This window comes from Colias croceus, chromosome 4 (genome assembly GCF_905220415.1).
Source record: "Colias croceus chromosome 4, ilColCroc2.1".
Taxonomy (NCBI): domain Eukaryota; kingdom Metazoa; phylum Arthropoda; class Insecta; order Lepidoptera; family Pieridae; genus Colias; species Colias croceus.
The window spans coordinates 1,166,053-1,187,611 of record NC_059540.1 but is presented as its reverse complement, the minus strand read 5'-3'; the positions used below and the strand labels follow the sequence as shown (position 1 = coordinate 1,187,611).

Below are 21,559 nucleotides of genomic sequence, written 5' to 3'. Positions count from 1 at the left end.
ACGCTGATACGGGGCGTTTAAGGGCTTTTGAAGTTGAGTGTACGATATTATAATTGTTTACTAAACTTATACGTTTATTATGGAATTATGATGTTAGAGAGCTCTGGAAACTTGTTTTATTCGTAATTCATGGTATCAATAATTTTATAAAACCAGCGTTACTAAATTTTAGTATACACAACTAGCTGCGCTTCATGGTTTCACCCGCGTGTCTCCGCTCCTGTTGGTCTTAACGTGATGATATTATATTATAGCCTAGCCTTCTTCGATGAATAGGCTATCCAACACCGAAATAATTTTTCAAATCGGACCAGTAGTTCCCGAGATTAGCGCGTTCAAACAAACAAACAAAAAACTCTTCAGCTTTATAATATTGGTGTAGATTAATAGGCCCAATTCAAATTATTGGCTCTCCTAATAAGTTGGGAAATATTCCTGATAGGTATATAACTTTATGAAAATGATTGAAAATTTTAAAGAAACGTATTCTATTTTTATTTATGGGCATTTTCACAAAAATGTACCCCCTGCTTGAAAAATACATTTTTTAATAAAGTATTATATTTTAAACTTTTTTTGGTCTCTTTAAAACGGAAATTCAATATACTTCAAGAAAAAATATAATACAATGGGTTTAAAATGAGAAATCTGTAAAAATAATAGGACACAATGGAAAGACTCGCAATTTTATATCAGTTTTGTGACTATATTCAGTAGCTGGAAAAACAGTGCAAAATATAAGAATTTTTAGATATTGTTTATTTATTAACTTAAAATCGTTATTTTGTATATTTTAAACACTCACTATTCCCAACTTTTGGATCTAAGCTAATTAAAAAAAATAATAGTACATTCAGTATTGTGACTCTGGTACTTTAACTGTCATTATTATCTTTACATTTAAAATGTTAGATACTTTTTTAGAGAAAAGGCAACAAATATAACACTTATGTATTATTCTCCATTAAAGGGACTGATTTGAAGGGCATTAAATGTAAAATCTACTGAAATATTTAAAAAATTCAGCTCCGTATTATAGGGACAGTCACACAACCGAATACCTAAAAAGGGAAAGGGTGCGTTTACATGGCGAAAAAAAAGTACGCAGGCACATAATAAATATACCTGATTATAAACTTAACTTAACTTCAACCTAAATTATCACAATCAGTTCGGACTAAGCCATCACATTATTATTATTTATCTAAAGGGTTAATTACTATCAAGATTCAAGAATAAGAAGTCTTTTTTATGTTTTATATTGGCACTAATCAAATTAATCAGTCGATAATCAGTCTTCGTGATTCGTTTATTATTAACCTTAAATAAATAATCTCAATCACCATATTGGATAAAAAATCTTGTTTCAGTGGACGCTGCAAACACGAAGGTTAATCTGTAAATAAAAAAAAAACCAATGAAAAATATCGTAAAAAAAATTAAGATTTTTGTTTCATTATTACCTTTCGTAGTTAAACAAGGCACATTGTCTAGATTCTTAGTTCTGCTGGATTATTTTGTTTCTTTTTATGCATACTGCTTCTTTTTTTCCTCTAAAAAAAAAATTTACTTCCTCATGCAAAATGATCAATCAGCTGTTGCGATCTGTATGGGGAAATTATTTTTATTTTTGAAATCTACTTTTGGAACTCAGTCAAAAATGTCTTAGAAAAATATTTTTATAGCTCAAGAAAATCGCCATGTAAACATTGCTTTATGTGTTCAGGCATGTTGTGACTTTTCGTTCAGCGTATATGTGACCGCTCAAATAGTCACACAGCGGAAGTCACATTTGATAATCCTCTCGTAATAAAAACGGTTTAAAATATAACCACAACACTTATATTCATCAAAACTTTTGATCAACTTACATATAAAAACATTTAAAACAAAATTAACTAAATACTACAAGATAAATAGATAGAAATAAGCCAAAATATGGTCACATACCTGAATGAAGAATTTGGTCCCTGCGGCTTGCAAACACGCGTGCACTCCTTCTAAGCAGTTTTTGGACCCTGAAGGCTTCTAACCTGATAAGTTGCATAGCAGTAGCTATGGTGTTGACAGTAATGCAAAACTATTTGAACCACAGTAATTTCTTTTTTAGAAAATCGGTGACAAAACTGAACGTTCCGGGAAGGACAATTTTTTTGATTTTCTTTTTTATTTTTTTATATTTTATTTTTGTTATATAAGGTTATTATATTTTAACTATTATCACAGTAACTGATTATCCTGGACCAAATAAAACCTTAAAAGATAGTACCTTTCTAACAAAAAAGTTAAGAAATGATTTAATAAACGCGTAAGAGTAAGCAGGGGACAGCGTAAAATTACACATTTTTCAATGGTTATTTATAATTAACTTAACTTTATTTTAGATTATGTCATAGTTTTTGTTAAAAAAACAAAATATTGTATACGTTTCTTCACTTTGATAGCATATATAAATAATTCTGGCAACTACTTCATTATATAGAATTTAATGAATTCGAGGGACAGGTGAAAATCAGGGGGTATACATTTTTGTGAAAATGCCCTTATACGAGCACAATACTCTCAATTTCCAGGGTAAAAATAAAGCATTCGGTTCGAGACTCCACACAATATGATATAATTATTTGCTATTCTTAGAAAAAAATATATGCAATAAAACTACATTTAGAAAATACACTAGCCATTTAAGCTAACCCTTCCTAACTTATTTGAAGTTTGAACGGAAACATTGCAAGCAGTACGTCGCTATTTTTGGGTGTAGGTAAACATTTTATCGAAAGGTAATTTTAGAAGCAAATCTATTTCCACTAAATTCACACATCACTCCCATTAATGTGGTGTGGTGTAGGTGGATAATTCATAATTTTGATTTTGTTTATCTTTTTTTATCATAACTAGATATATTATTTAAGTTTTTGGAACGAAGTTCCTTATCGCGCGTTGTGAAAGGGGGCTAGACGGAAAAAATTCTTACGAAAAGTTGTCACGACACTTTTTGCTAGAGTTGTAAGCCGTGCGGCGTGCGCGTGGTTCTCTGTCTGTGTCTCTCTAACTTAACACTTCGTTCCATCCGGATGTCCATTGACATCGCTCAAGTTTTTGTGATAGTTATTCATTGCATAAGAATTAAGAGTTCCGTTGTAATTAACAAAGTTAAAGTCGTCGTAAGTCGTTCGATTCTCTTAGAATATTAATTATCGAATGATAAATTATTTTGACTGAATCGCTTTCTGATTTTTGTTTTTTATTATTCACACAAGATAATTATGCAACCTGCAATACTTAGACATACATACCTAGATCTTTATCATGTGTAGGTATTTAGAATCTAGATCTTCTTAGCTTTATAAGAAGGGTTATGGTTAAACTTATAAAAATATATCACAGCTACAACCAATGTATTCTATCTATTGTATTCGTAATATCTATCATAATTGTATTCTATCTATTTCAGATGCATCTAATTCATCTCCTGCAAGCAACGGTGGCACTCATCGCTTTATCATGCATCTGCAAGACAGTTTACGGCAAGAAAACCAAAAAGTACTCATGCCCTATAGGTTTCTCCATCGCGTACACGACGGAGAAAGGGCATCCCATGTGTTACAGGCTCAAAGGACCAGAGAAGTTCACAGATAAATACAAAGACTGTGTTGGAAACTTGTATACGTCCAAGCTATATTTGGACTTAAACTTTACTACACCAAATATAGTATTATGGACAGAGTTCAAATCGTTATACCCTGGTGGTACATTTGTTGACTGGTCCTACACTAAAAGCATGGGAAGTGAGTTGGATTCGTCATTCGAAGTGAATATAGATCCAACGATAGACACTGGCGAAGAGCTATGTGTTGCGATTAATCCAATAAGTAATTTCACAGCTGTTAAGTGTACAGATAGGTATTACAGGTATTGCTTTCTCAAGCCATATCCAGATGAAGATGAAGTTTCTGACACTGGATGTGTCGGTTTAAGAGACGCTGTAAGGTTTTATAGTCCAGAATCTACCTGTCTCACAGTTTTGACTGGTGTCGGTGGGGGGACAGTCAGAGCTACTTGGAAGCAAGCTCAAGATTTGTGTGGGAAAAGAGGAGGATCTCTTTTAAATCGGGGCTGGAGGTATTCCAATAACCCGATGTTTCACGAATTAGGGTTTAATAATACATTTCCCTTGGGAATGATAATGAGTTCCGATCTGAATTCATTAAGATATGACTCAGCTAATGACCATTCAGAGGTAAATTCAATTTTAAATATTTTGTCTGTTAATTGCTGTTTTCATTTAGGGGCATTAACAATGGAAAATAAAGTTATTTGAAGTCGTTTATTTACCATCTATTGTTCAATTAATTGTTAATTTCAGATACCAAGTTCCGAGTGGAATTTTGAAGATAATAGTAACAATTCGGATACTGTATTTGGAGCTTTACGTGATGATCTCTGGTACCTCGTCAATAGCTCTTATATTTTCTTCGATGTGATTTGTGAACGCAATGTTCCTGTGAAGAATTTAAGCATGGTACTGGATATTGACCTGTAAGTATTTAATTACGTTATCTCTAGATTTTTCTTAAATTCTTAATCACTGAAAATTATTATGGTTTCAAAAACAATTTTCTAAAAATATAGACTTATTAACCGACTTAAAAAAAAGGAGGAGGTTATCATTTTAATAATACGTTTTAGCAGAGTTCTATAAGCGTAAGTTTCTAATAATAAGATTATAATTACTAATCTTCATACATATGAAACAAATTCCATACTCATTGACGTCAATATCTCTTCAATCAATCTCAAAAATAAATAAGCGTGTAATTTCAGAGACAATAAGGTCACCCTGACGGTAAATAATTCAATCACCAGCGAAAGAGTATATTGCTATACCGATTCTGTACAACGATATCCAACTAAAGTTGGAAAGCGTAAAAAAGAAGATACAAATATATTTGTTATTAAACCAGAAAGAGATGGCTATTACTGGTGTACTCATGTTGATGTTAGAAATTACCACGTAGCTGAATCTAATAAAAAACTGTTTATAAGAGAAAAAGAATCCCTAGACAACGTATACGCAGTACTCTTACGACATTATAGAAAAATCAAACTGGATATAGTGGAAAAACTGACTCGAATCTGGGAAGTTAAACTCAAGGAGTATATTTATTTGAGAACGAAGTATGAAAGTGTTTTCGGGGAAATAAGTTTGAATAAGACTGAAGAGGTGTTGAAGAGTTTCAAGGAATCTAATCCTGGTTTGGACTTAAAGGAGAAAATAGTAGTTCAGAAGTTAAACGTAAAGAGGTTATATTTAGATGCTCAGACTGTGTTACTCCATGTGGAAATAAGTCCGGAATATAAGCCTGTGACTCCTGGCTTTTGGGATGGCATAGAAATTGTCTTTATGAAGCCGGTTTATTATTGTAAAGGATTCGATTCCGTACCTACTGTGGCATTGGGTGAGTGACCTGATAATGTAAAATATGCATTTTTTTAATTTAACCAATGTGTGTGTACACATGGTGTACACAGTTGTTGGCTTGCTAGATATCGAAATTATAAAATTTTTAATATAGTACAAACATATATTTAATTAATTTAAACTGTTTTTATTTAAACTGTTGCTGGTAAAAATACCAGAAAGAGAACCTTTATTTTTAAAGAAAATACAGACTAAAATAAGACGATATTTTGAACGCTAGCACTAGCATTTCAATAATTTATTTTAAATGCACTTAATGTCATTACAGGTGAATCAGTGACCTCAGCCGGGTGTCGAACCCACACCTGTATAGGGGACTTCAACGAGGGGGTCCAATGGGTCACTAGCGCTACGGATAACTGTACAACTAGAGCATCTATAGAAGTCGATACTGATATACAGATTAGTACTGAATTGCGCCATTCTTTGCCCACTCCGAAACCTACTAAGGTAGGTTTTTATTAGTCTGGTAGAAAACATTAATTGTAATGGTAATTTTAAGAACTTGGATAGTATTGTAAGCTTTAGAACATAGCAATTCCAGAAAGTACGAAAGATGAATGCCCCAATCCCAGGTAATCGATAATGAAAATTATTCGTCAGTAGTAAGATGCTTTAATTCGGAGTGTCAAACTGCCATAGGGCGTATTCAGAAAGAAAGCTTGAAACTTATAAGCGCTTATAAGCGCTTATCGGCGCTTATCAGCGCTGGTAACCCGCGCAGGAAAATATATGAACATGCGCCGATAAGCGCTGATCGGCGCCGACAAGTTCCAACAAGTTTCAACAAACTGAATACGCCCTAAGTCATTTTCGATTGTTTTTTTACCCAGTGAAAACTATTTTTTTACTTATATACTCTAGTGAGTAAATGTTTAAAATTAAAATTCCACAATACGGTGGTGATCTTATATTGAACATAACAACTGACTCTTTTGCATCAAATAATAATACATAATTGCATGTTATTCTCGGAATGCTATGAAATCTATATAACTTTTCACTATAACATCATCTTCAATAACATCCATACTGGCTACTTGACTACGAACTTATTATTTTATTTATTTGAAAAATATTTCATATCTATTGATGTCGTAGCTTATATTGTTTAAAATTGTCATTGAATTAATTAATTTAATTAAAAGTGGTGCATCTCAATTAAAGATGGAAATACTCCAATTCAAGAGATTCTTATAACATACTTTAGTTTCCTATTTCAAACAATCTATATAAATCTCAAAAAAATAAAGCTCGTAGTATCAAGTAGCCATCATATTTCAATAATTCTAGGGTCCAGAACCTAATTCCTCATCATCAGAATCGAATGAAGACAATTCTGACGTAAGCACACCCACATCAGACATAACAAGTACTATCCCACCTGATGAAGTGGTTACTGTAACTTCGACTCCACTAGACGTTTTAACTGTAACATCCACGCCGGATGAAGTTATAACTGTAACTTCGACTCCAGAAGAAATTTTAACTGGAACACCTTTTATACCTACTACTACTACTACTACTACTCCAAAGCCGGTAAGTAAAAGTCTACGTGGAAAAGAAAAAAGTACATTAAATTGGGTTGTGAAGTTGTTAATACCTTTCAAGTAATTCTACAAACATAAGTTAAAAAATACTAAGGGCTGATTTTTCAATCCTTGGTTAAAACTTATCCGTCCAATAAAATATTACACGATAATATTAAAATGTCACCTGTAAACTGTCAAATACGGACAATTAGAATACATTTTTTAAATGGTAGTTTAATACGTTATTCAACGAATAAGTTTTAACCAAGGATTGAAAAATCAGCCCTAAGAAAGTTATTTTTAGTTGTCGATACAGTAAATTATTTGGAATTTCATTGGCAAAGTAATGCCTTCATTATCATCAAACTATAATACTAATTTTCTTGCGCTTTTCCATTTTAAAACTGCTAACGCATCCATACTTTTATCCCATAATTTTCTACTAAATATTATCTATTAATTTATTTTAATTTCTGTAAAAAATCATGCCATAATTGAAAAAAAAAAATAACTTGTAATACCAATACTTTTTCAGCCAAAGCAAGTACTAGAGCAAGTGATGCAGGATCTCGATAATTTGATCAACAATGAGTCGGTTCCAATATTTGTGAATGATATTGACGATATTTTTAATCAGGTAATATCAGGTTAAATTTTTTATTATTATTCATAGAAATAAAATAGATATAAATGAGATATCTACGTGTTAAATTAAATGACATAATTTTCAAATAAAATTATTATAATCGCGAAAAAAAATTAATTAAATTTAAGTCAAGCAATTGGTAAAATAATAATTAACGTTGGTGTATTTTTTACTACATTTTTTTCAGGATTTTTTATATACTTCCTATTAATGTTATTAATTATTATGTTTTTACTCTTTTTTATACTTACTAATTAATTTTACATTACAGGTAGACCGTCTCCTCGAAGATTCTGACAATCTAGAGATCCCTGGCCAATTTTTACACCTTTTAGATCGACTAGGTTCTAGTATACAATTAAATGGGTCTAAAGTAGTGTCCGCAGTTAGAAGTAATATTGCTCTAGTAATGGCTAATGCGGAACCAGACAATCCTGTCAGGGGTATTAGAATAGCTACAAGACAGGATGACAGCTTTAGTGATAGTGCCTTTGAAGTTTTTAATGGTAAGTGGAAACTTTTAGTACTAGATTAGTAGACTACTTTGGTCAGTAGACTACTTTGATTAGAAATGTAAGAAGTAGATAATGACCAAAAAATCGATCATCATAACAGTTTATAAGATTGCTGGACAACAATAATTATTATTTATTACTTAAGTAAGATTGATATTGAGGTGCCTAAAATCTAATCAAATTGTATTTTTTATTCAAACTTAAAAAAGTCCTAATTAGTTGTAGTAGTTTTAAGATCGTAAACCTTTGAAAATAGCATAAGACAGTGATTACATAATATTGGTTTTTCTTATTAAATATCCATCCTGTCTTGATCGGTTCATACATTTTTGAGTCTTTTCGTTACAAATAAAATACAAATATTCCTTCTTATTTCTGTAGACGTAATTTTTCATAATTTTTTAGTATCCAAAAAAAATAACTTTAACAGTTAACTCGCTAAACATTTATCAGTTAAGTTGCTAAACACTTATCAAACGCAAATTCCAGCGGCTCCCAACACCACATCCCTCCAATCAGACGAAAGCGAAGCGGTGGTAGTACTCCCAGGTTCCATATCTGATACCATGAGACGGGTCAGTTTCGTGGTGTTCAGGAACGACAGAGCCTTCCAGGATACTAACATGCACCACGTTAATAGCAGGGTACTGAGCATTAAAGTGGAGAACTTGACCACGTTTGAAAATGGAGAGGTAAATACATTGTTTTGTACAATACCCTAATAATAAGGCAATGAGTCTTTGGTAGAATGTTAAGAATTTGATATGTTATTGAAGAAATATTGTGTAGAATTAGATTTTTCGGAAACAGCATATCGGTAAAGTAAATTTCAAATGGATATAGTATATCAGACTCAAAAAATAATGATGTCCAATGAAAATGAAAATGAAAATGAGGATAAGAATGACAATGAGGATGAGGGTTAGAGTGAGATTGAGAGTGAGAGGGAGAGGGAGAGAGAGAGGGATAGGGAAACAGTGGGGGAGTGAGAGGAGAGTACGAGGGAGAATGAGAGGGAGAATGAAAATGAAAATTTTTCATTTTTTATAAAAAATAAAACAATGTTTACATGGAAATGATTAATTTATTTTCAAATTTATTTTGCAGGTAATCGACATCCATCTCAGTCCACTATCAGCGAACATAACTCGAAACCAGAGTCGAACCTGTGGCTACTGGCAGTTCCTCGACGATGGGACCGGCTTCTGGTCCCAAGAAGGTTGTACCTTCATCCGATCCAAATCTGGTCAATTAGATACTTGTCGATGCACGCATTTAACGCATTTCGCAGAAATTCTCGTCCCTAGAGCAGTTTTTCCTGAACACCATGAAAATGTATTGGAAATTTTAACTGTAGTTGGTTGTTGTTTGTCTTTATTTGGTTTAGCTCTAGTCGGAGTCACGGCCATCATGTTCAGGTCTTGGAGAAGAGATTTCAGCAACAAAATCTGGCTGCAACTCTGTATTGCTATTTTCCTTGTAGCCTTAACATTCCTCATTGTTGTGTTCGCTCATTTTGCGGTATATAATGTCCCGTGTATGCTCATTGGAATCGTTTTGCATTATTCTGTTCTAGCATCTTTCTGTTGGATGCTGGTCGCAGCTGTTTTATCTTACCGTCGCTTGGTTCTAGTATTTACGAGAGATGCTTCACATAAGCTTCTACGAGCTTCTGCCTTTTCTTGGGGTATTCCGCTTGCCATCGTTGGTATTCTTCTTTCAGTCGCCCCGAACTCTTACGCGGGGCGCTTCGAAGAGAAGACTCCTAGTGGCTCCTTCTGCTATCCTTCTGGCATCGGTCTGTGGGTGTCTGTCTTCGCCCCGATCGGTCTTGTGATTCTAGTGAACTGGACGCTATTTTTCTTAATAGTCCGTTCCGTGTTTGCGTCTAGAAGGATCCAGAGGCACGGCGATTCCAATGAAGCGTTGCGATGTGCGTCCGTCAGTTGTTTGTTAGTATTTCTATTTGGATTGCCCTGGATTTTCGGACTTTTCGCTGCTAATTTAGTCGCAGCGTATCTATTCACGCTGACCGCATCGTATCAAGGGTTCATTCTGTTCCTGTTCTTCGTGGTAGGGAACAAGAAGACTCGTGATTTGTGGTTGAATAAGTTGAAGATAAAGCAAACGAGGAAAGTGCCTGTGACCTCATCGACGTACTCTAACCGGAGCACGGCTTGGAGACCCAACACGAGCACTGTTGAGTCTAAAGTGTCTAAACCCAAGTCTTTGTCTACGCCTGATGACTCAAGGTTCTCTTGACGAAGGTCTCAAATACCGCCCAAAAAGGGCTGGTACCTGAGCAGCTATGATTCCTTCCAAATATAGTATTATTCTTGCCTGCTTGGTTTAGTTAGGTCTCTGTCTAGTCTTTTTTACTATAGTGCTCGATGTCATCGGGTCTGAAGTCTTTAGGGTATAGAATAAACGGCATTTAATGTTCAACCCATTAGGACTTAGATTGTAGTGTTCATGGCCTTATATGATGTATAAATTATTGTATTTATTTCATAGCTTTAAATGAATAAATTATTGTCTATTCCTATTTTAGTGTTATAATTATTTAGATTAAGATTATATTTATATTGTAATAGTGATATGTATAAAAGATAGCTGAATTTTTACCGGATGATAGTATATTATAAAACAAAAAATTGGCTTGTGTAAATTATGTGCAGTTATATTATCAATCTACCTTTTAAAAGGACTTGCACTGTATCAAAGACACTGTTGAAAATTTAAAGCTTAATGCAAAATATTCTAGCTCAGTATTTGACTCGAAAAATAATTAGATCTGTCAACAAGTCCTTGGCGAAGACCCTCTATTGGTTGGGGCCATAAACAAAGAGAAAGAAGACTACACCTAAAGATAAAACAGTATTTCTTGGTACGTAGTGTATGCTCAACGCGTAAACTCGAAGAGAAAAAATATATTCTTATCATCTAAGTAGTGTATCACGTAAATCAGAGATGGCGCTTTAACCAAATTATTTTGCAATCAATATGGGTCATGGGAGATAACAAAGCATAAGTGCTGATTTACACAGGGTCAGTAACTGACTACAAATTGGAGGCAAATCAGTACTGACCCGAAAAAAAACCCTGTGTAAACAGATTTGAAGTCAGTACAGAGGCTTGAAGTCAATGTAATCAGTAAGTCAGTCGCGGCGCCGAAATTGGCGCTGCGACTGACTTGTCTACTGACCCTGTGTAAATCAGCACTAACAGTAATGTTATACCCAAATGTATATTTGTATTTATATATTTTAGAGGCTTTAAATAAATTAGTATTAAATAATTCGATATAACAAGTTCAATCCTTAATTGGTTGTAAGACAAATTATAAAATTTTAGACAAACTATTTATTAAGAAAAATTGTGACGATATTATATGCTTGTGATTTTAATTCGCAATACCTTTTTTTATTAGTCAAGATCTCGAAAGATCAGCTTCAAAATATAGATTTTTATAGACAAAGAGTTTGAAAGTATTGAAAAGAACTAAATACAATGTACAGAACAATTTAACTCAATTCCAGAAAAATGACAAATGATTAATTTAAAATTTATTCTGAGTAAAATGTAAAGTGTATAATTTATTTAAAAGTTTGTAACAGCAACATATTGAATTCAATGTAATTAAATGAGGAATGAGACAATTGAGAAGTATAACTTATTGTAAAATATTTATTTTAACTATTGTTATGAAAAAATAAATAAATTCTGAATAAACAAGTAAGAATGCATTTTATTATTAACCTACGTCCTACCTATATCTGAAAACGTGTCAATGAAAATTAATTACCTAATTGAAACATCGTTTTGTTCTATAGATCGTGATATTTTACTTCATAAGTAGCAGCAAATTCTGGCTCTATGTAAATATTTTTTTCCTCATTTTTTACTAGCTTTCAACCCGCATAGTTCCCGTTCCCGTGGGATTTCCGGGATAAAACCTACCCTATGTCCCGGGGTAAAAAGTAGCTCTATACAAAATTTCATGCAAATTGGTTCAGTAGTTAATGCGTGAGTGAGTTACAGACAGACACAGCTACTTTCGCATTTATAATATTCTAGTATGGATAAGGGCCTTAATAAAACAACAATTCAGTTCATACTTTATTTATTTCATTATAATTTAATTATTTAATACAACACAACGGTGAAAGCAAGCTAAAAGATAAATAACGAGACGGTTGCTAATAGAAAAAAATAATAAAGAGAAATGTGTTTGTTTCGTAAACCGAAGCAGCTAATCGGAACGGATTGAAATCTTCCACAGAGATAAGTCTGGAGCATGTAGATTGTAGGCCAAACGAGTTCCACGTCGAGACGTCTAGGAAGGTGCAATATAGAGCTAATTTTTTTTAAGCCTTAATTAAAAATTAGCTTTCCGTCCGCGCTTTCATGGTTGGCAAAGAAAACCAGGCATCGTTCCCTTTCTTTTAGGGCTTCTGAGATAAAATGTATCCTATGTTTTTTCTCGAGTCTGAACAAAATCTGCACAAAATCTAACTCAAATCGGTTCAGTGGCTTAGGGGTGAAGAAGACAGACAGACAGTTTCTTTCGCATTTATAATATTATTAAACAAAAAACTGTGCAGTTACTTTATCTGTTTATGTGTATTATTTATATCTTATTTATTAATGAAGAACAATAATAATTCATTTCTATTATACATAGCTTTGCCATTTTATATCACACTATGTGGCTCAAATCGATAACTTCGCATCTCGTTTATTCTAGCAAATATTATAAAACCTTCATCACAAAAATAGATCGTTGCTAAGCAACGCCCTATTGACACGTACGCTTCACTACCACATTGTTTACTTGGCTGCCACATTATATCCAGGCACTTATCCGCTCCGAGCCTGAGGGAACACACGTAAAATGTTCTGGGGAATAAGCCCTGCCTTAGATCTGCAAGAGGAATACATAAGATACGGCGATGAAAATGCCTATGAACTCAACTTTCTTGTCATTGGAGGATGCGATGCAAGGCATCTCATCAAAACCTTGGCTCAAGCTTATCGCCACAAACGGCGATACATGAATTTATTTGTGGTCGACGGCTGTCCTGAACTCATCGCTCGTCAAGTACTATTGCTATCCTTAGCATTGGAGAGGACCACGCGGTGTGGTTTACTAGAAAAGACAAGGCGATGTCTGGAAGTGTATGGAAACCTCCTACTTCGACCGTCAACTTCACGGTATTTAAATGCAAAAGCTCGTCAACTCGTAGCTATGATTACCAACCCAGAATACATGAGCTGTCTCTTACCGTGCGTCTCGGTGGATCAGACAAAATATAGAGAACGGGATTACATAGAAAATCTCTTTAATTTTTGGACGACAGGCAACACGAATCAATTTAATGCCTGTGAGCTGTGGGAACATCGCATCCGTCACAGTCTTGGAGTCAGATACGATAACAGGGCTGGGGTATTTGACTGGGATTATCACATGCGCATGAAGGAAGTGGCTAGTCAGATTTGTTTCCAAGAATATAAACATTTTAGAGAGCACGGTGTTGCTTTTACTTGGTTGGAGACAGAGGTTTGTCGCCCAAATGTTAGTTTCTCTGCTGGCGTTTACAAATGTGGAGACCGGTACTTGCACCGTGGATATCTTGGTGATTTGGTAACATCGCCATATATCGCGTATGGATTGGACTGCGAAGATAAAGACATGTTGAAGTCTAGTCATGGCGTTAACTATAAGCGGGCTACAGACATTTCGGAGCGGAATGTCATGCGTTTGCTTTATGAATTGGAGAATCGTCAGGCATTCGATGTTAACAAGTATAGTTTGGATACTCAGAACTTAGGAATGGTGACATTGAGCCAGCTGGATGCGAAGATTTCTGATATCGTTCCTGAAGCTCCGTTGATTTTGCACGAAGATAGAGAGACGTATATCGAAGTGGATTATGGAAAGGTCCATTTTCTGTCTTTGTCTGCATTGGAACATTATCCTCATAAGCCACATTTTCAAGGACTATTCCATGGTGTTTTTGTTGGTCATAATATGCTGTCGCGATTGAAGCCAAGTGTTTGGTCGATGGCACGTGATGATGCTATTGTGTTGATGGAAACTCGGAAGTATATGGTTGAATTTAAGAGAGACGATGTGAAGTCATATGGAGAGATTATTCAGCAGGCAGCTACGACTGCGCAGTGTGATAAAATTTCTGCGTTCAGTCCAGAAAAGGATGATTTTGCGAAATTTCTTATAAGGAGAAAGAGTGAGAGTACCGATATATCTATGTGAATTATTATTAAATATAATGTTATGATTCTAAATAAATTGGTGTTTTATTTTATATCCCTATTGAATAAAGTAAATGAGTTTTATAAAAAGTTTATAAGTTCTGCAGTAAATTTATCATTTTTGGTCACCGGGGGTCGAACCCAGAATATTTTGGTTGTTTCACATTCACACAACCCCATCTATGAAATCGTCTTATCAAAATATTCTAAAATTGTAGATAATTATAAAAAATGATTTCTTAATGACTCCACGTTTTATTTTTTTATACTCTACATACATAGAAGATATTTGTAAAACAGTATCCGATGGGTGTCGGTGGAATACTTTTGCAGTTCTCAAACACATCACAATATTTTGGATAAGGATAAATAATACAATCAGAAAAATTTGTATTCATCTATTTTGGTTGTTAATAATATGTTACATTCATTTAGTAAATAATATAGCAAATATATTTACAAGGACAAAATAAAACGGAAAATTATAACGTTTCAACGTTTTTCGTTTAAAATTCGTATTTTTATAATACATAATATCACTTATTAATAATTTTCACATTATGATTTAGTTTATTCAGTAGTGATGTGTATTTGCGAATTAACGTAATGCTTTATAACTTATATATTCGTAAAATAATAATAACTTGAGATAAGAATGAAATATTTATTACAACTTTTATCCGTATGTTATCTAACAACAAATACATTTAAATTGTAAGGCATAAGATTCATTACAACTTGAGATTACTTTCACATTAAATCTATTATTGCAGCATGTAAAAAAAATCCCGATTCCTTTATTGCAGTGTATTATGTAAATTGTAATGTATATTATAGCGTATCGGATTTTCCTAATCTACTGAAAAATATATCAGGTGCACCATTAACTGATCAATGTTTTACCTAATACGGCACTTAAATAAACTTTATCCTTAATGTAAAATACTTCTATTGAGCGAAATCGTCTATAAATAATCTCACTACACGTACACGTATTTAAAACTGAACCACAACCAAAATTATTGCGCGCTGGACAATAATGTGCGATTTTCTAGTTGTAATCACTAGATGTCGCTAATTCATAATTTGTTTTCGACTAATGCGGTTGAAAAAGATTTATCCGCTTAGTATTGACCGTTATAATATTATTCGATCTTCACTATATGGTTTAACGGGTTTATAATAACATCATAAGACCTACATTTAATTCTCTAGTTATTCCCTCCAATTGCATAACAAGATCCCTTTTCTTTATAAGCTGTCGTGTTGTGTTCACATTTTTTTGCCATTCGAGTGTAAAATGCTACGTACTCTAAACCATACGTACTGTAACCAGATGTATATCGATCGAAATGAAGCATTACGCTAATTCGCAATAGTTCAGAGCACTACCGTGAGCAATGGCGGTCTTTGGCGTCCGCAAATTGACGTATTAGGCCCGCGCGACACGCGAGTGCGGTCGATTTGACACATTGACTCGTCTTTTACAATATAAATATATGCATTTGTATACAAAACCGTAGGTTCACAATTAACCGCTGATAAAATTAAACCGTTACAATTCACTGCTTTCACGTGATTGGCAAAAACGTGTCTCATTTTGCACATCAAAAACAACGGATATTTAATTCTTTACTACTTCTTAATTAAACATTTTGATTTGCAAAGAATGAACGTTATTTTTGCCAATACATCATAATATTATTTTATACAAAACAACACCATACATACATTATACAATTTATCGACAGCTTACATTCCAATTTCACGTCTTATGTCTATTGTTGCAGTTCAGGCGCATTTACAAAATCAATTCCAAGTGTCGCGAATTCAATAAACGCAATCACGATACATCTAATCTACACAATGGCTTAATAATTCTCTTGTTGAATGTGAATCATGCGTTTTTGTATTTAAATCGATTTAATTCATAACGTTAACTTTGCTGTCAACGTGGGTAGGTACCTGTTTGGCCAATGTTAACTTACAATACACGTTTCAATTTATCGAACATCAACGAAAAAACAACGTACATTTAAAACAACAGTGGTTCATAACCGAAAATCGATTCTCACAATAACAAGACGCGGGCAATTGAGCATCTCACCGAAGTTATTCTTATTTTTCGTCTACAAATAATTAATCGATACTTATCTATAACCTCACTGTCACTGGCAGTGTTGTGGAGTTAAGGCATACCAACAGATTCTATAATAAGAAGTGTTCTCGGTACTTAACTTCGTAAAAAACTCCCGTACCCATACAATGCACACATGTCGCAGGTCTCGACCGCACGCGCGATTGTTTCCACGACTCGCGCACGCGACGCCAACTGGACGCGCGCGCCCCGCCCACCGCACCGCGCGGCGCTGTACTGACCGGGATACTACAGCCTTGCGCTACACTCCAAAGTAACAACTACAAACTGTCCCCACAACCGACGATCGTTATTAACCCGTTTATTTGTTACCGTTCCGCTCGACGTAACATCGATAACCATCCCCGTTTAACTCTGCAAATAATAAAGTGGTCTAGTATCCCCCGTCAGTCTCGCGCCGGAGCGAGCGCCGCACCCAGTCACAGAGTATTGCATTTATGACTACCCTGTACTTTAATATTTTACTATGACTTATACATTATAACCATTATCTATAAGATTAATTACTTAAAACGAGACCGTCAGGCCGAACGTCGTTTGTATATTTAACGAAGTACGACGGTGTAGCTGTTTTGCGACTGCGATTGATGTGTGGGATCTCTCACTTGAGTCGCAGCGAAATGTTTAGATGTTACATCAAATTTACTTTCACACTCATTTTTCTAAGACATTTCAACGCTGCAATTAATGTTGCGCTTTCGATGGCGCACGACACGATGATCTAAACTCTACTTTTGATCACATACGGAACATGAACAGTGCACTAGATAATAAGATTCTAGGACAATTTATAAATGTATACCTTAAATCTATGAACGGAAGCAAAACAGCTACACACCCGTTAACACATTCCCATCCATACTGGAGATAACCGAACTGTTGTTGTCTATTTATTGATTTTAATTTTAATTTATCTACTAGTTACAACGTGGCATCGCCACCTAACCTAGCGTAAACGCGAATGAAACGATAACGTCCTAAAATTGTCACAATAAATTAAAACAGAAAAACGATAACACTTAGCGCCACCGCTCACGATGCGACGCGACTCATTTGACACCATAGACTACAATCGAACTATAATTTCTTTGGTATTATTTGATTTATGCTTTATTCCTAAACTACTCTATTTCGCATCACTAAATTAAAAAAAAAAAACGCACGGAGCTTCGCCGCATCGTCAGGAGTGACACTTTAACATCGTTCGATAAGTTCGGTTAAATTCGTGTTAAATTTAATACAATTATAATACATATACATACATGTACAATATACGTTCTGATAAAATCCGAAATAACTTTTATTCACATTAACGTAACCTATTTAGAACATGTGTACGCATAGATACTAGATACAAAATTTTATAGTGCATGGTGTTTCGAGATCTCTGAATTTCAAACTAGTTTAAACTAGAGCGACGTTAACGTCATCGAAAAATGTAACTCGAAACAAAACGGTCAATCGAAATACATCGGTGTCAACTGTTTCATCCCTCAGTGACGTATCGCGAAGTCGGGCTGTTTGTCGGAGAGGTGATATAGTATGATTGCGATTTATTCGACTCTCCGGGGACGGGGGCCCGCCTTCATCGGCCGACGTCTCGTCGGCAACCACACGGTAACTGAACACGATACGACCGACAGCGGACAAATTCACAGATCTACACGCCGCCGAGCTCGTTCCACAACGACACATCCGAACTAACTCGTTCACATTAAAGCTTCGCTTGAATAGATTAATGTAATTTGTTAACGCCTATCTAAGTAGCGGATAGTCGAGATCGTCGTCGGCGGAGCGGGACGCGGGCTCGGCACAGTTCGCCCCGCGCGGGCACAGCTCGCCCCGCGCGGGCACAGCTCGCCCCGCGCGGGCACAGCTCGCCCCGCGCGGCCTCAGCTCGCACCACGCGGGCACAGCTCGGCCCGCGCGGGCACAGCACAGGCGCCGCCGCGAGCCGCGCTCTATAAAGCGTTCCGGGTCTCGCGCGCAGCTCGCGCCGGCGCCGCGCTAACTACCTCAGTCATATCATAATGTGCACTTTATGACATATTTACAATCGACGAGTCTAACGATTATACGTATCGTATGCGCGTCACTACGTGCGTCCTACGCTAGTCGTGCGGAGGGGGGGAGCGGGAGGGGTCAGTGCGTGTACTCCGGGAAGGCGGCGGGCCGGTCGCTGGCGGAGCTGCCCACGGGCGAGGGGTAGTACTCGCGCACCGGGACCGCCTCTTCACTCGCCCACCGGGCTAACTGTTGTTGAGCTTGAATAAATTCATCACTAGAAAATGATAGAGAAGAGGAACGGAGAGCGCGCCCTGCGGCGCCGGACGGGCTCCGGGGTCTCGCAGCCAATCGGAACGATACTCGCTATCAGTTACTTTTAACAATTTTGTGTCAAGGAGATGACCCTTAATGTTGTCGATATCTAAGTTGCGGTTATAAGAAAAGCGGTAGGTACATTCAGAATGGGGTGTTTGAGATCAATTTAATTTTTTTTTCAAGAAAGTGGAAGGTGGAAGGTCAAAATTCCGGAAGAAATGCTTAAGCATTGATCGATGGTTTAGTTAGTAAATATAGAATATATGGCGAAAAGCAAGACGATTGATCCAGAATTTATAAAGATGCTAGTTTGAGAATGAAGTATATGAAAGCTTCGTAAGTTCTATGCAAACAAAATAAATCAATATTTTGTTGTTTAGGAACAGGGAAAGTCTTAATATGCCGATGGACAATGAAAGAAACTACATTTTGATGTTCTACATTTGAATGGGCTATCTCCTTTAATTTTGCCCAAAGTGATATAGCAAAAGGATTTTATCAAATGATTATTTAACACGGAAGGGAAATTTTTAACACCGCAACTTCAAAATTTTGAGTATAAAGACCTCGGAGCCCGTTTCAAGCTATAAAAAGATTGTGTAAAGTATTTCGTTTGAGTTCTGTTGATAAAATTTTCATAAATACATTATTTAGATGATATTATTGTTATTTTTTAAGCATTTGCAAAATTAGCGTAAGTTCTACTTTGTGTTTTAAAATGTGTAGTATTTTGCATTAGGCTCAATCAACACTACTTAGAAAAGAACTAAGATACAATTTGAGTACATAACTAAAGTTAAAAATTTTATTTCCTATTTGAATTTTTATTTGACATTTTTCTAAAATGAAATCAATCAATTTGAAGAATTTTGAATAATTCTTTTTAAAAAATCGACCACAGCGTTAAAATCTGCTTATTCGGAACTTTTTAAGAGATTGTCCACAGCATAAGAAGTTTCATCTGTGGCATCTGAAACTTTTTGAACATTATAGTATGTCTCGCAAAAATGCATTATCACACTAATTGTAAAGCGCGTTAAGTAGTGTCGAGCGAGCGCAGCGATGACGAGGAAGCGTACCTCTCGCTATCGGGCGCGTCGCGCAGGCGCTCGGTGTCGGCCGTCTCGTAGAGCGCGTCGTCGTCGGGCACGCGGTGCGCGTGCGGCGCGTGTGCGGCGTGCGGCGCGTGCGCGTGCGGCGCGTGCGCGGCGTGCGGCGCGTGGCCGTGCGGCGCGTGCGGCACGTGCGGCGCGTGCGGCAGCAGCGCGGGCGCCAGCAGCGGCGCGTGGTGCCGCCCGCTGCCGCGGAAGCTTCGGTAGCCGAAGCGCGACTCCTCCTCGCCGGGGGGGAGCCGCCCGCGGCAGCGGCTGTCGGCCGACCGCCTTACGGATTGCGACGCTTAGTGAGTGGGAGCGGGGCGCCGGCGCCACCGTTTTTAAATCGCAGCGTATCGCACGTCCGCACAACCGTGTACGCAGTGCTAGTGTGTGATGTGACGACGTAAGGTCGTGTGGCACTATGCGTAAGGCTTATAAAATTGAGATAGTGGAATGGGACGTGTGATATGAATGCGACTTAAAAAGGATATTTTTGCACAGTATTATGTTAAACTATACTAGAATGACCTGAATTATGGCTGCATAAAGCATCTATCAATTTGAATTGCATAAGATCTATTTTAACTATTGTTTAAGATATTTGATCACTAGAAATTGATAAAAATTCACTCTTCTAATCTACGCTATGATCAGAAGCGAATGTTTCAAAAACGTGATATTGTTATTCCTTTATACTTACTCATAACTGTCATTAACTTTTCGAGCTCTGCTATGAACGCTGATATCAATAATATATTTATCAAGTCGTAAAAAACTTTTTGGATTTTTGTCACCAGTATCAACTAGATGAATAATAAATCCATAAAGTTCTCCAAGAAGTCAACACATGTACTCACGGTGGCACATCCTCGATCCTGTAATGTCTATCGGCTTCCGTCTCCGACATGCGGATATCCTCAGAGCCGGACGGGCTCATGTGCCGGCTGGAGTGGTGCTCGAGCTGACGGATCAGGTCCTCGAGGTTGCGGATGCGGTACGGCCCGCACGGCCGCTGGTCCTCTTCGTCCTGTAATGTGAATAGAAACAGTTGATTTTAAATTGTATTTATTGATATTACCTGTGTAATTTTAATGACACACTCTAGTTCTGTATTTGCTCAATCTTATTAAATTTTTGAGAGGATTTTTTTAATGGGTTTATTTAGAATCTGGGTTTTGTAATTAGAGCTGCTGTCTTCAGAGCTTCAATTCTCGTATCAACGTTGTGTTTTGATATTTATACTCTGACTATTGGACTATATACTCCAATAGTCACCTTGGGGTCACTGAAAATCAGTGGTGGTAAGGTATTAATCACCTTGCCATCATAAACTGAGTTGGCTCCATTTGTCAGGTCACTCACTGCCACATTGCCTACTGCTTCTTAGGAATAAGCTTCTTATTATTTTTCTTTTATTTGTTTTTCCTTTGTAAATCAATTTTTGTAATCACTTTATGATTCTGACAATAAATGTGTTTATTATTATTATTATGTCTCTCTCCATAATACACGGGTATCGCCGTAAGGATGATAC

General features: G+C 36.1%; 3 protein-coding genes across 8 annotated transcripts in view; 2 read left to right on the top strand and 1 right to left on the bottom strand.

Annotated features, from left to right (window-relative positions):
• The window catches only part of LOC123691054 (adhesion G-protein coupled receptor G2-like), a 44,495-nt gene extending 32,581 nt beyond the window's left edge, over positions 1-11,914 (top strand). The window contains exons 4-12 of one of the 2 annotated variants that reach the window (XM_045635258.1): positions 3,455-4,240; positions 4,367-4,539; positions 4,825-5,459; positions 5,751-5,932; positions 6,776-7,021; positions 7,550-7,651; positions 7,932-8,166; positions 8,665-8,867; positions 9,283-11,914. In XM_045635258.1, the coding sequence (XP_045491214.1) occupies positions 3,455-4,240; positions 4,367-4,539; positions 4,825-5,459; positions 5,751-5,932; positions 6,776-7,021; positions 7,550-7,651; positions 7,932-8,166; positions 8,665-8,867; positions 9,283-10,437 (3,717 nt within the window). In that variant the 3' untranslated portion in view covers positions 10,438-11,914. The remainder of the gene's footprint in view (positions 1-3,454; positions 4,241-4,366; positions 4,540-4,824; positions 5,460-5,750; positions 5,933-6,775; positions 7,022-7,549; positions 7,652-7,931; positions 8,167-8,664; positions 8,868-9,282) is intronic. The other variant, XM_045635259.1, reaches the window with a different exon arrangement.
• Positions 11,915-12,994: 1,080 nt separating this feature from the next.
• Positions 12,995-14,449, top strand: LOC123691294 (dynein axonemal assembly factor 3 homolog). The gene has a single exon (XM_045635613.1). It carries the CDS (start codon positions 13,070-13,072, stop codon positions 14,447-14,449), a length of 1,380 nt encoding a protein of 459 aa, XP_045491569.1. The 5' UTR covers positions 12,995-13,069.
• A 382-nt stretch (positions 14,450-14,831) lies between these two features.
• The window catches only part of LOC123691048 (disintegrin and metalloproteinase domain-containing protein 33), a 403,256-nt gene continuing 396,528 nt past the window's right edge, over positions 14,832-21,559 (bottom strand). For all 5 annotated transcript variants that reach the window (XM_045635246.1, XM_045635247.1, XM_045635248.1 and 2 more), the window contains 3 exons: positions 20,883-21,052; positions 20,008-20,310; positions 14,832-18,887 (listed from right to left, as the gene is read on the bottom strand). In XM_045635246.1, coding sequence (XP_045491202.1) covers positions 18,749-18,887; positions 20,008-20,310; positions 20,883-21,052 — 612 coding nt within the window. In that variant the 3' untranslated portion in view covers positions 14,832-18,748. The remainder of the gene's footprint in view (positions 18,888-20,007; positions 20,311-20,882; positions 21,053-21,559) is intronic.

Bases quoted from the DNA above. Each gene is read 5' to 3' on its own strand.
- LOC123691294 (XM_045635613.1), top strand. From the start codon at position 13,070: ATGTTCTGGGGAATAAGCCCTGCCTTAGATCTGCAAGAGGAATACATA.